Source organism: Gouania willdenowi, chromosome 17 (assembly GCF_900634775.1).
Source record: "Gouania willdenowi chromosome 17, fGouWil2.1, whole genome shotgun sequence".
Lineage (NCBI taxonomy): Eukaryota > Metazoa > Chordata > Actinopteri > Blenniiformes > Gobiesocidae > Gouania > Gouania willdenowi.
The window spans coordinates 20278434-20291994 of record NC_041060.1 but is presented as its reverse complement, the minus strand read 5'-3'; the positions used below and the strand labels follow the sequence as shown (position 1 = coordinate 20291994).

Here is a 13561-nt window from a genome sequence, read left to right as displayed (position 1 = left end):
CCAAATCCGGCCCTTTAGAGCATCCATTTCGGCCCGCAGGAGAAAGTTAAAATGACAAAAAATGTGAATTATTGTGTAAATTACCGAAAAATCCAGTTATAGATATCTCAAACTCACCAACTCCACATTAGTTTTAGGGGCCTGCACTTTTCCTTTGTTTATATTGTATTAATGCAGTCATTTTTATTGCAACTTGTGGAAAGAAACTAAACTTTTTCCACAAATCTTGAAATTTATCACAATTTTACAAAATGATTCTTAATTTTTTAAAAAAATGGTAACAAAATCAATACTATTTGAAGCAAATTGAACTGATATAAAAACTAGGTCAAAATAACGCTAAACTTTTTTCTCCACTTGAGGTCAAACTGGTGTATATTTGGCCCCTGAACTAACACCCCTGCTTTAAACCAACATAAATTCAGAAAAAAGACTCAATGCTGTTTTGTTGATTGTTATTGTGTTGTTTAAGGATGTTGGATATTAGCTTTATGCTAGGGATGCACCGATACTGCACCAACATACTCATACTCATTAAAGTTCACCGATACCCATTAACCTGTTGTATTTTTTGGGATTGATCGCCAGGGAAACCTACTCTAACAGACAATGTTTTGAAATGCCAGTTTTAGTCATCTAAAAAAATATTTTTTAATCTAGTATGCACTTCGTGTAACAAATGTCTTCCAATTCATTGCATTTTGCTTAAGAGTTTTTTGTGTTTTTGGTATAAGTATCGGTATCAACAAGTACACAGTACAGTATCAGCGTTGTATCGGTTTGGGGAAAAAGTGCATCTCTAATATTTGTCAATACTGTCCGACTCTAAATTTCCGATATAAACCGATAACAATATATACATAGAGCCCCTCCCCCCAAACTGAATTTAGGTCACATAATACATCCCCCTTGACCCTGAGAAGAAGCAAGTGGGTCGGAAAATGGATGAATGGATGGGTAAAATATATCTCCATGGAAACAACAGGTTAAGGCAATAAGTTAAATGTACACATTAAACTTATAGCCAAATAAACATCATCTGTGCAAATTAAAAATAAGAATACTAATAGAATACTACCAATCCCAAGGCCCCCTGCCAACATCCACTCCCTGATTAGAGTGAAAAGAAACAAAGTAGCCCCCCTGCATCAGCAAAGTATTGCTCAGTTTGGCTAGACATGGCCTTTGTTGAAGCTCAGCAGATAATAAATCCCATAAGGCAACATAGAGTAAGGGCTGAGGACTCAACTTTACTCAAAAACATACATAGACGTCCTAAAGTGCCAAGACGTGAAATAAAGTAAACTGTTAAAGGCGCCTCAAACAGGGCCTGCATCCCAACATGCCAATGTCTGTCAGGGATTAAATAGGAAACAGGGAAACAGGCTGAATCTAATGTTTCAACGTACTCTACTGCAGTGGTTCTCAACCTTTTCAGCTCCCGACCCCTAAAAATAAAGTTGCCAGAGACTGGGGACCCCCACTGTACCTGAAGGTGGTTGAACACAGACATGAACATTGTCATGTGGAGACAGGGACATCTATAAGGGGGAATAAAGGGGAGGGGTTTTTGAGGCAAATACATAAAGTCAGCATTAATGATGGTTCATTGTTCTATGAATCTGTGATAACCACATTTATTTATTGATCTTAATAATATCCACGGTATATCAAGTTTATTATTTGTGCCATAGCATATAATCATGTTAAATATGTAAATCGTTTTAATCTACCATAAAAAAAAAGGTACCAAAAATGGTGGGAAAAGTAGTGAAGTTTCTGTTGTTTTAAAAACCACAGAAACTGGTTAAAAGTTGTAAATTAGAGTGGAAAAAAACAGACCGTAGTAAAAAGGGTTCAAAGCGTCAATTTGGCTCAAAAGTGGCAGAAATGGGGCAAGGGAGGGCTGAGGTAATGTCATTTAAAAAGTAGGAACTGTAAGTCAGTCAGTTTAGGTGGGCTATGATGAGAGAACAACCAACTGGACGACTGGTCAAACACACCGAATGAAGCTCCTCTGGATATGTGTCCTCCAGAAGTACGACTGTAGAGTAAGTATAAAGGTCCCAAAGTAGAAACTGCAGTCTTAACATGTGCCATACTTTAAAATGTAAAGGAAAACACCCTTAAACTCTCAATATGATGAGCAGAAAAGTCCAACCAACTTTAAGTCTTTATTTTTGCTATCAGGGAAAAACAAAAATAAAACACAACAGGAGAGGGGGAGGGAAAAAAACGACTCCAGATATTGATTGTTGAATGCAGAGACGATGAACTGTACAAGTTGGTTGAGACACTCCGGCACGAGGGGTTATTTCCTGGAGCTTGATTTCTAATATCCAAAAGTACTGGTCTGGAGAACCCATGTTGGTCAAAGGGTGTCCCATGGAGATGCAGAATGTTTTAACAGCAACATCCAAGCAGGTTTTCCAGCAGTGACGCTATGTGCTTCCTGCAGCTTGGCTCTCCCCTCCCTCTGAGTTACCTGCTGGAAACACAGAACAAGCAGGTTGAGTTCCAGCAAGACTCGCTTTGTCTTCTTTTTAAATAGTATGTTGAGTTTCCTTCATTCAGACAAGGTTCTTCAGCCGTCTGTTTATCTCCCAAAATGTTTCGACTGTGAACTGCCAGTCTCTCACATCTTTATATGATGTGTAAATAATTAAAAAAGAGCAGTCAGATTAATCTATGTCAGTACAACTTACGTATATCAACCTTTGGTTAATTAGTATTTATTTTGTTTCCTCACAGACGTTAAAAACTAATATATTCTGAAAAAATTGACTAATATGTCTAAAAAAACAAATTTAAAAAAACGTATGTGGAAAACAGAATTTAGAGAGAAAAAAAATTTAATTTGAAAATAAATAAAAATTAATTTATAGTGCCGTAGAATCTTCCTTTGAAGTTTCACGTGACTTCTGTGTAATAGTTCCAGTTGCTGGACAAAAAATAAAGTTTTTCTGGAATTTTTTTAATCTCCTGACATGTTTCATTCCATTACACAGAAGTCAAGTCAAACTTCAAAGGAAGCATCAAAGGCGATCAGCAGAACTCCTCTGAGGAAGACTGACAGTTGACAGTCGAAACATGGCACGAGAAAAACATTTTCCTTGTCTGAATAAACAAATCCTTAACAGGTTGACATGTACGCTGTGGATGAAGCAAACTGTGGATGAAGGAAGGTGGGACTAACTCGTAGCTGGAGCGGAGGTCCAGGCGAAGGCAGAAGCTGAGGCGTTGTCTTCCTCGTCGCTGTCCCACTCATCGCTGTCCTCCTCGTTGGACTGCGGTACCTCCGCTTCAGGGATGGTTGTTGCTGGGAGCTCTGGTTCCTGCTCCGCTCTGCTCTTCAGGGCTAAGATACGATGGTGCAAAGCTGCAGCCAGCTGACCCACGTCTTTAGAGCTACCCTGATGAGGTGAGGAAGAGAGAGAGAGACCCTGTTCAGTGTTTACCTGTGGCTTTTCACACACAGCTATTAGCACATGGTTCACATTGAATGTAAACGTTGGATGGGAATTTGCCCTTTAAGCAACAGGAAGGCTTAATGTGAAACACCTGTGCAAAAAAGGTCCGAGTATTAGAACTTTACATAAGTAGAAGAAAGCAGGGCTTATGCTGAGAGATTAGCAAGGGCGTCAAAAGGTTAGGTATGACTGGGCAAACATCTACAACTGATACTATTGTGCAGTTTTAAAATTCCTTTTGACAGAAAAGAAAATTCTTACAATAATCCTCGAAATGTGAAAATTGGAAATATATGTCTCTTTAGGTAAACATTCTGATAAAGCAAAGAAAGCTGCCTGTTTGCAATTACCGGACTTGTGTAGTCTGGTAATTAGGCGGATACCGCTGCTTGACTTTTGCAAGAAATGTAATTACAAGCTACTGTTAGTGTTTTTTTGTGAATGAATTGCTGCACAGTTTAAGTAGGAACGTGACACGTACTGATATTAGGAAGACCTTGACCCCTTGGTCCTCCGTGTCCATGGCAGTGATTCGTACACTTTTCTCGCTGGCCTTGTCCACCTGCATTTGGGGCCAGAGTTTCGTGTTGAGGATCAATCGGAGGCTGCCTTGGGTCCTCATCACTGAGAGAATAGAAGCACAAACCAACATCACGTGTTACACTGCTGCTTTAACAGATCATTGTCAAACAGTGTTTTATTCAAGTACACATCATATAGCATTAAAGTGTTGTTGCTGTAGACCAGTGGTCGGCAACCTTTAATCTCAAAGGAGACATTTTGCCTCATCTCGCCTGGATTAAAGTCCCTCCGGAGCCAAAAACTGATCTTCTCAATGAAAATAATACAGTGTGTAAAATTCTATACAGTTAAAATAGTATTGAATAATTTTACGAGTTAATGATTTGAAGGGCTCCAAAAAATAACTTGAATTTGATAACACATGGTCATATGATATTTCTTGCAACAAATCAAGACAGCATGTTGGCATTTAAATAAATCTTTTGCCACACAAATAAAATCTTTATTTTCTCCAGAACAGTCTGTTTGTGTAATTATCTTACCAGGGATTTAAAACTTAAGGTTAGCCTTAGCTGCAAGGAATGTTGATGATTTGTAGATGTTTCAGGAGGTGAAGTAGGAAGATGGCTGAGTTATTGCACGATGTAATTTATTTTTAGATTAGCCAACTAATGTATCATAATTTTATTTGAAGTTATTGTGATTAATCTTCCATCAAAACCCTCTGTAAGAAATATATATATATACATATATATATATATATATATATATATATATATATATATTTTTTTTAAAGCTCCAGGGAGCCATTGCAAAAAAGTCAAAGAGCCACATGAGGCTCCAGAGCCGCAGGTTGCAGACCCCTACAGTAGACATTAGAGATGTGGGCTCCCCCTTGTGTTCAGTGCCTGGTATTGACACAGGAATGGTAATGTGTTAAGTGTTGTCCTCTTTATTTACTTTACATTTTTTTAATTAAACTCCATTTTTACCTTGTAAACACAAGTTTATTGTGGAATTCCTTTTAATGAAATCCCACAGTAAACTAAGAGAACTTAAGGAATCAATTGAGGACCATTTCTGAAACATTTAATCTAATCACTCCCACAAATCAGGTGAGCCTTCTTTTACCGAGGCGGGACTGTAGCGTGCCGTCATCTGTTGACGCCATATCGTTGAGCCTCAGCAAAACTCGTCCTCGATCTATCCACGACTGAGCCGTCTTCTCAAACACGTACAACTTGCACTGCATCTGAAAAGGTTTGACAAAGAGGGATATTTTTAGACATTTCAAATACTGAGAAAATGACTTCTGTCCTACGGCGCGTTTTAGGGCCAGATTAAAATTTAAAAAAAAATGAGCACTATGAGATTAAAGTCATAATATTTTGAGAATAGGGTCTTAATTTCATGAGAATAAAGCCGGATCTTAAAAAAAAACTAGTAATGGTTGAAGTGAACGCAACTAACACCTATATCCCTGAAGTTGACCACTTCCAGCTAGTTCCTCCTCCACTAAAGAGGCTATATGTTCCAAATCAGTCGGGTTCTTTAGTCGGAACAAACGCAAACATCTGCAAAGTGGCTTTAAAGTCCTTATACTAATAACAGTGTGGTGATGATGGGCCAAAAGGCTCAGTATTTCACCATGTGTGAAACCTAAAGAGAAAACAGAGAAAATAACGGCCATTCAATGCTATTTTGGCACTATACATTAAGTTTAATCTGATTAGTCGGCTAAGATGTCATGCATTTGACTGTTGTCTGGTCACTTCCTTTTTTGTAGTTTCACAATGTCCATGAATCATTTTAAGACAAAAAAGAATAATTTACTCAGTAACGGTTGGGTGACGAAATGTAACAAATGACTTATTTTAAAACTTACTAATGTACAATTACTGATTTAGAAATATACTCAAAAAAGTACAAGTACCCATAAAAGCAACTCAATTACAGTAACGTGAGTGTGCTGTCGTACTGTCCTCTGCCAAGGACCTCATATTTTTTTCCTGCCTTTATTTATTTGTTAGTTAATTTGTTTGCGGAATTACATGAAAAATACTGAACGGATTTCGACTAAATTTCAACAAAAGTTGACCTGACGTTATGGAAAAGTCCGTTACATTTTGAAGGGAGCTTGGGATCAAAATACTGATTCTGGATTAGTTTCAAAAGTCAAAATATCCATCTCTCATCATTGGCAAAATTTCAAAAATGTCTATGTCGGCTCGTAAATCAGTTATGTCGAGTTACCAAGTTTCATCCGAATCGGATCTGGATTGAGCATTTCGTTGTAATTTTCAGAAAAACATTTGGACCTAATGTATCATTATTAATAGGGACAGAAGCCTTTAAAATGTGAATGATGATGGTACCATGATTAGGATCACTGATCCAGATAACTGCCAATATGTGGCAAAGAGGAGATTTGGTGCTTGGCAGACATTTACACTGTGCTTCCTGTTTATAAATTTTTACCTGTAAAACGTTGCTCTCCGACTCCTCCCCAGTTTTCACATCAACTTTCTCTAAGATGTACTTCTTGGCTGTGGCTTTGGTGTACGCTGCTGCAGACTCCTCCAAAGACTCCGACACATTGTTTACTGGGAGGCAAAATTTCCAAAAACATTATTTGACATTAATGCAAATGCTTTGGATTAGTCAGTGTTCCAGCACAGAATGCCACTTCTGACTTACATACATAAACAACTGTGCATGCAGCGTGCATAACAAATATATATATATGTAAATGTAAAATACATGTTTACGATGATTCTCAACAAGTGTGAGTGACTGAGTAATTTATCTTTTACCCATGAGCATTCAAAACATGTGACAGCCATCAACATATTGATAGCATATTGATAGTGTTGCTAACTACAATACACAATGGACAACACTGGTGCCCATGACAGGATTTCAGCATAGAATGCCTGTCGTTTTTGAGGAGTTACTGTAATGATAAATTATTGTTTTATTGTGAATATTTGAACAGATGTGTTGCTTTCATAAAAATATGTATTTTTAACCTAAAAGGCATGACCTGGATAAATAAAGGGAACACTGTGATTGTAAACACATTTATCGTGCATTAATCAAATGACAGACTCCTGCTGCATAGTTCCCATTTAAGGGCTGCATTTCTTCAAAACCACTTCTTTCAACATCATAGGTCTTGTTTTTGTTATTTGTGGTTGTCACTGGAGTCTATCCAAGTGTCTGGGTAATAAGTAGCAATTTCCCCCCAAACATCCACAGCAGTATTGTACTTTTTCTTTCTTACCCTTCGCTGGGGTGTTTTCCTGTGACGAGGGCTCTGAAGCAGGGGCGGCTGAAACCTCTTTATGTTCCTCATTTAAAGACTCTCCCTTAGGAGGACTCTGAAAACCAAAGAAAGCTCATCAGTCATTTTTGAAAACATTGACAATGACGAAAAGAAAAATAAATGTTCTTTATTAACTAACCAGGACTCTTTCAGACATGTTCTGTCCAAAAACAAATTTGGCTCCACTGTCTTCACTGTTAGTTGCATTTTTTGAGCTGATGAACAACAGAAACATACATCAACATGAAAAAAATGCTAACAGATCAACAGATGGAAAATATGTAACAATACATAACATTTGTACCTTGGAGTTGAAATGTTCTGGAAGAAATAATTGGTTGCCTCTGACTTGGAGTTCACTGGTTTACCCTCCTTTAAATTGTCTTCTGTACTGTTTTCCTCCAACTAAAGGAGAAAAATAGTCAATTGTATTAACACATGAACTGCATTCACTCAAACTGCTGAAAATGCAAGTAACAAACTGTAGTTAGATAAAGCTGAGCATAATTTTTTTACTGTTTTTGCTACATATTACTAGGGCTGCCAACTTTGGTCATTTAGTTGACTAATTGGTCGATGCCGTCGTGGTCGACTAAGATTTTCATTGGTCGACCAGCAACGATATCAATTTCAATACCGTAAAAAAAAAAAAAAAAAAATGCAATGCCCTTATATAGGTGATAAGGATTAAATATCAATATAATGTGTTTAATGTCTCAACATGTTTCTATGTCCAGCAACAGCTCTGTGTGAGAGCGTGCTGCAAATAAAAAGGGTTATGGAAATAACCTTTACATAAAGAAAGGAGATTGTGAGGTCAATCTCTGGCGGTGGTCTCTTTTGCTTTCCATATGCGTGCATGTCTTTATATTTGTGCTATGGTATCCACAGACTGTGTAAAACAATTGTGATTGGTCGATGATGGCTTGTCCAGGGTCTAACCTGGTTTACCCTGAGTGTTTTCACACCTAACCAGAGCTAGTGTTGTTGCAGGTTTTTGGAACCCCGAGCTGTACAGTAAATGGTAAATGCTAGCACGTATATGCTGCCATGCTCTGTTATGCTCTTGTTAAATAAAAAAAAAAAAAAAAAAAACAAACTGGTGGAAAAACCAGCTAATATATAATTATTCAAATTATATCAATCCTTTTTCTGCAAGAGAACAGGAATTATCCTTATATTTGATACATGGATTATGTAAACAGATCCACTGCCGTCTCTGGTGCCACGAGCACACTGCGCACCTGTGTTTGCTTCCCCGTGTGCTGATCTGATGTTGACATTACCAGTTCATTAATAAACCAAAAACATTTAAGTAATATATGTTAATCAATGCTAAACTAAACTCACTTTTTTGCAACACAAACATTATAAAATGTAACTCACCTTTGCTCTGTCTTTGATATTCTGACCAAACACAAAAGATATTGCTACATCGGACTCCTTATCTTCTTTTCCACCTTCTTTGTTCCCATCCGCTTCATCATCTTCACTTTCATTTTTCTGAAAGAACCACCAAAGAAAACGACTTAATAACATTGTACATTTATCGTTTAAATGAACATTTCCCCCACTGCTTCAGCTCATAACACTTTATTAGCTGCTCACATTTTGCAGCAGTTATTGTTTTACAAGAAACCACAACCACAGCAAATAGCACTCACTGCTGGGCCTAATTGTAAATGTCATTGAAATCCGTGAAAATGATGAAACGCACTTTTAATTTTAAACGCCTTCGTTGATAAAAAATGTAACAAGTTGATTTGATCAGATTACTGCCGTGTGAGAATTGGACATAATTTTCTATCTGTTGTAAAAATACTGTTTGTAAGAAGGGTTGATTTTCCGATGCATCAAGGTTGTTCTTGATGAAAGAGCAGTAATTGCTATGCATCATCGATGTTATTATTTCCTTGTATTTGCTCCCTTCATATGTAAAAAAAAAAATCTATGAAAAACATTTTGAAAAAATAAATAAATAAAAATAATAAAAACATTACAATTTCAATATGTTCAACTGGTCCATTTTTAAGACACTGTTTCATCTGAGCTTTTGGATTGCAGAGCCTCAGGCTACAAATCCTAATTCCTTTTAGATTGACTCACTAAAACTTAACCTACATAGAGAGGATATTGCCGAAATAATCTGGATAAGGGTGTGCCACAGATAATTAGTAGTGATTAATCAGCACAATTGCCCAATAGAAATCAATTCCCATTATTGAAGTGTCAATTTGATTACATACCAATTTTTGATTATTGCTGATTATTGTCCATTTAACATCAGTCAGCTGCTGAATCATTTTACTTCTCTTTTGAATAACACCTCACAGCTCTTCAATATTGAAATATTCAAATCAGTAGGAATCATTTTATAACAAGTAAAAAATACAAATTTAGTAATTTTTTGGAAATTTAAGAATCAGTTCATGATCATCATTAATAAAATTGTGATCGATTATTACGTCTTTTTACCACTTATACAGATAATAATATAATGCTCCCAGATTTCTTTAGGGCAGGTGCAGAATCAGGATGAATATCTGGTTTCTGTTCTGCCATTGTCTCTCCTTCCCCTCAAACTTGTTTTTAAAATCACATTACAAACCCGAAATGCACACAACGCCAGATAATCACTTAAATGATTGCCAACCAATGACTTGGTTACCGTTGCTGAGTGCTCCGTGTTGTTCAGGAAGAGGGACGGGGTCACAAGTTCTTCATCTGAGGACTTTTTTACACCGTTGGTTCCACAACTAGAATCTAAATTCAAAGACAGGTAGAAGAACAATGAGAGGGAGAACAATTGTGTGCTTGATGATAAAGCTTACTTGAAATATTTCTGAAAAATAGTTGATCCATGTCAAGCATAAAGATAAAAAGAAAGAGCTATACTTACTGGACTCTATATGTGACTTTGTGGGTGCCTGTAAGACTGCAGGTCGGAGGACACTGCGTTGCTGTTCCTTGGGTTTCTGACTTGGAACACCTGTATCAGAAATAACGAGTGAAAACATTTAAACCACAAGGAGATACTCGGCATCTTTCAACTTATATTAAATTGTTTTAATATACATTAGTGAGACATGTACACAGTGGGAAAACAAATCCAAATTGTTAACCTGAACTTGGTGCCTGTCCATGTATGAGAGTTGGTGGCTTTAAACGAAATCCCACAGGTTTCCCCTCTGGAATGGAACAAAACAAAAAAAATAAATAGAAATCACAGAAACAATCAATATCAATGGTATCGTTCTCCAGAAGGTAACAAAAGTGACCCATTCTGATAATCTACAAAGTGGCCTCCAGATGTTTATTTCTGTTCAACAGAATGACATGAGGGACATTAATTCCTACACAACCACAACATTAAAAGAAGATGTAAAACTTTGGCAATGATCAATAACCTTGGACCATCATGAGACAGTTTTACCCTATTAATTGCATGTTGCTGCCATAGCAATGATAGGTAATAGTCTAAAATTTGATCATTTCATTTTCAACAATTGCTAATATTGTCCAAGTTTGTAAGGATGATTTAGCCTTTCTCAATATTCAATCATCACTAATCACTAGTGATAGCAAAGATTGAATATGTATCATGAATAATGCTACTGGTGACGACATTTGAATAATTATATATTAGCTGGTTTTTCCACCAGTTTTTTTTTCTTTTTTTTACAAGAGCATAACAGAGCATGGCAGCATATACGTGCTAAGATTTACCATTTACTGTACAGCTCGGGGTTCCAAAAACCTGCAACAACACTTGCTCTGGTTAGGTGTGAAAACACATGCACGCATATGGAAAGCAAAAGAGACCACCGCCAGAGATTGACCCCACAATCTCCTTTCTTTGTGTAAAGGTCCTTCCATTAAATGTAGTTAAATAGTATGTACACAATTAGACAACTACTGACAGTGACCAACATGAGACACTTGGACTGATTCAATCATACATTACAACAGGTGGCAGGTGAAAAATAAAACACTTATATTCTCATGGTGCTATTAGTGGGATTTGTAACAACCTGTAACAAGTACCGTAGAACAAATCTCCAGCTTCAATATGCTGCCTCCTATTAGCAAAGAGTAACATTTTATTACTCACACTAGAAAGTCACAGCTGGAAATTTATAGCATAAAAATTGGCAGCAACATTGGAAACAGCTAAACTTTGAATCAACCAAGTTACGTTGGATGGTTACGTCTGATGATCTCACAGGGCTCCCAAAAAAGCCAGAGTACAGTGTGCAAGACCCACAAGGCCAGTCCGGCCCAGTCTTGGATGTACACGGTTAAATAGAAATTGTATTGGAAGAAAAAACTATGACCAAAACTCATTATGTTTTACGCATTCAAACTTTCCCCAAGTTGATCGACACATTTCGATAATAAGCAATGATGCGATTCAATGAAACAAAACAAATGGTTGTCTAAACGGCTCACCTGGCTCAGAGTCAGAATTCCCAGTCGGAGACTGGCAGAAACTTGAGGGCATGAATACATTGTTCTTGGGAACTGCAAAGTAGCAGATAGGGGTTGCAGCTCAGCATACAAATCAATGTTTACACCAGAAAAAAAAAGAGGCAAAGACAGTCTAAGTGATCTGCTTAGTTCTTACCAGAATGTGGGGGTGGAAATGAGGAGGTCCTTTCTCTTTTCACAGGGGGGCAATAACTTCCCTCTTCTTTATCTGAAAAGTTTAAGGCTTAATTATTAATAATCATAAAAAAATAAAAAACAAAAAAAGACAACCACTAGAGGGTAAAAGAAACTGAGTTCAGACGTTGGATTTACCCTCTCCATCTTCTGCACTGGAGCCTTCGGCAGATCGCTGCAAGAAAGCAAAAGAAGTCTGAGATACAAGTAGGAGCCAATTAAACAAACTATACAATTAAAATAATTCTCCACACAATAAATGTTGAAACTAATTTAAATACAATATCGAAAATCTGGTTCCATCTTTGATATAGCCAAATAAAAAAAATTGAGAAAATTAAGAATTGAAAAACAACTGAGCTTACCTTCTGTGCCTTATCTTTTTGAAAAACAAACACAGGTGGCGCAATGGCAGGCTTGTCTGTTAAGAGAAGATGTAGGATAGTGATCTCATCACAAAATCAACCACAGCATTCAGGCAAAGCAAAAACACAAGGCCTACCTCAGCCACATCATCATAACATCTCAATTGGTATGAATATATGAAACCAACAATATATTATCAGTTTCTAATATAAACAACCCTCCGTCATCTATGAAACAATCACATTTTAGCAGATCCAAAACTCTGAATAATCATAATAAAACCTGTTCTAAAGAGCCAGTTCTTACTTGTACTAATTAAGATAAACAAAAAAAAAAGGCTAAGAATAATAAAAACCTAAACAAGTGTTAATTAAAAGGCATTTGGCAAAATGTGTTTTAAGTCTCAGTCAAATCCAAAATGAATAGCTCTTGGAGCTGACCTCGTAGCTTTGTGTCGGTCGGGCTGGGTTGTGAAGCGGGGCTGAGCTCGCGCTGCGACCAGAGCCGCCGCACTCCTGGCCTCGCCGCCGAATGCTCGGTGCTCGACCCTCCTTGCCGTGTCAGTGGCGCTCCCCCCCTACTCCCTGGCCTCGCCGCCGTCGTCGACCCCCTTCGTCGGCGGTCGGCGCGGCCGGCTCTCGGCAGCTTCTTTTTAGCCTCTTCAGAGACAGTTTTTAACTTCTTGCTTGGCGGCTCCATGATCGGTGCTGTGTCCAAATAGACCGTTCTAGCTGATTTAATATTCACTGTTATCTTAGAGTTTAAGTGGTGGCTAAGTTGAAAGACCGTTCGAATATTCTGAGGAAAGGTGGTGTGGCCAGATGATTTTTACTTCACCTAGCGGAAGTGCGTCTCGTTCTTGCTGCTTTGATATTCACTGTTATCTTAACGCTCGGAAGAGTTTAAGTGGTGGCTAAGATGAAAGACCGTTCGAATTTTCTGAGGAAAGGAGGCGTGGCCGTATGATTTTTACGTCACCTCGCGGAAGTGCGTCTCGTTCTTGCTGCTTTGATATTCCCTGTTATTTAAGTGGTGGCTAAGATGAAAGACCGTTCGAATTTTCTGAGGAAAGGAGGCGTGGCCGTAGGATTGTTACGTCACCTAGCGGAAGTGCGTCTGATTGTCACATTTGTTTTGACAGTTGCACTTCCTCTAGGCATACGTGTGAAGTATCCCGTCTTGGCCGGGAAACTCCAGTATTTTACCCATCTTTCCC

At 37.8% G+C, this 13561-nt stretch overlaps 1 protein-coding gene across 2 annotated transcripts; it reads right to left on the bottom strand.

Moving 5' to 3' along the window:
* Nucleotides 1-2208: 2208 nt before the first annotated feature.
* LOC114479226 (ran-binding protein 3-like) lies at nt 2209-13288 on the bottom strand. 2 transcript variants are annotated; one of them, XM_028472789.1, is made up of 17 exons: nt 12786-13288; nt 12345-12400; nt 12118-12154; nt 11942-12013; nt 11767-11838; nt 10440-10505; nt 10217-10306; nt 9986-10080; nt 8704-8820; nt 7622-7722; nt 7457-7532; nt 7276-7372; nt 6471-6595; nt 5124-5244; nt 3952-4094; nt 3197-3413; nt 2209-2485 (listed from the first exon to the last, which is right to left on the bottom strand). In XM_028472789.1, exons 1-17 carry the CDS (start codon nt 13042-13044, stop codon nt 2442-2444), a joined length of 1788 nt encoding a protein of 595 aa, XP_028328590.1. In that variant the 5' UTR covers nt 13045-13288; the 3' UTR covers nt 2209-2441. The 2 variants fall into 2 exon arrangements, with proteins under 2 accessions (XP_028328590.1, XP_028328589.1); XM_028472788.1 differs by having other exon boundaries at nt 2209-2488; nt 12786-13287.
* Between the last annotated feature and the right edge of the window lie 273 nt (nt 13289-13561).

Excerpts from the sequence above, each read along its gene's own strand:
- LOC114479226 (XM_028472788.1), bottom strand. The coding sequence starts at position 13,044 with ATGGAGCCGCCAAGCAAGAAGTTAAAAACTGTCTCTGAAGAGGCTAAA. Across the intron at positions 10,307-10,439 it reads TGGACAGGCACCAAGTTCAG|GTGTTCCAAGTCAGAAACCC; the intron begins GTTAACAATTTG and ends TTTCTGATACAG. Across the intron at positions 4,095-5,123 it reads CACGCTACAGTCCCGCCTCG|TGATGAGGACCCAAGGCAGC; the intron begins GTAAAAGAAGGC and ends CTATTCTCTCAG.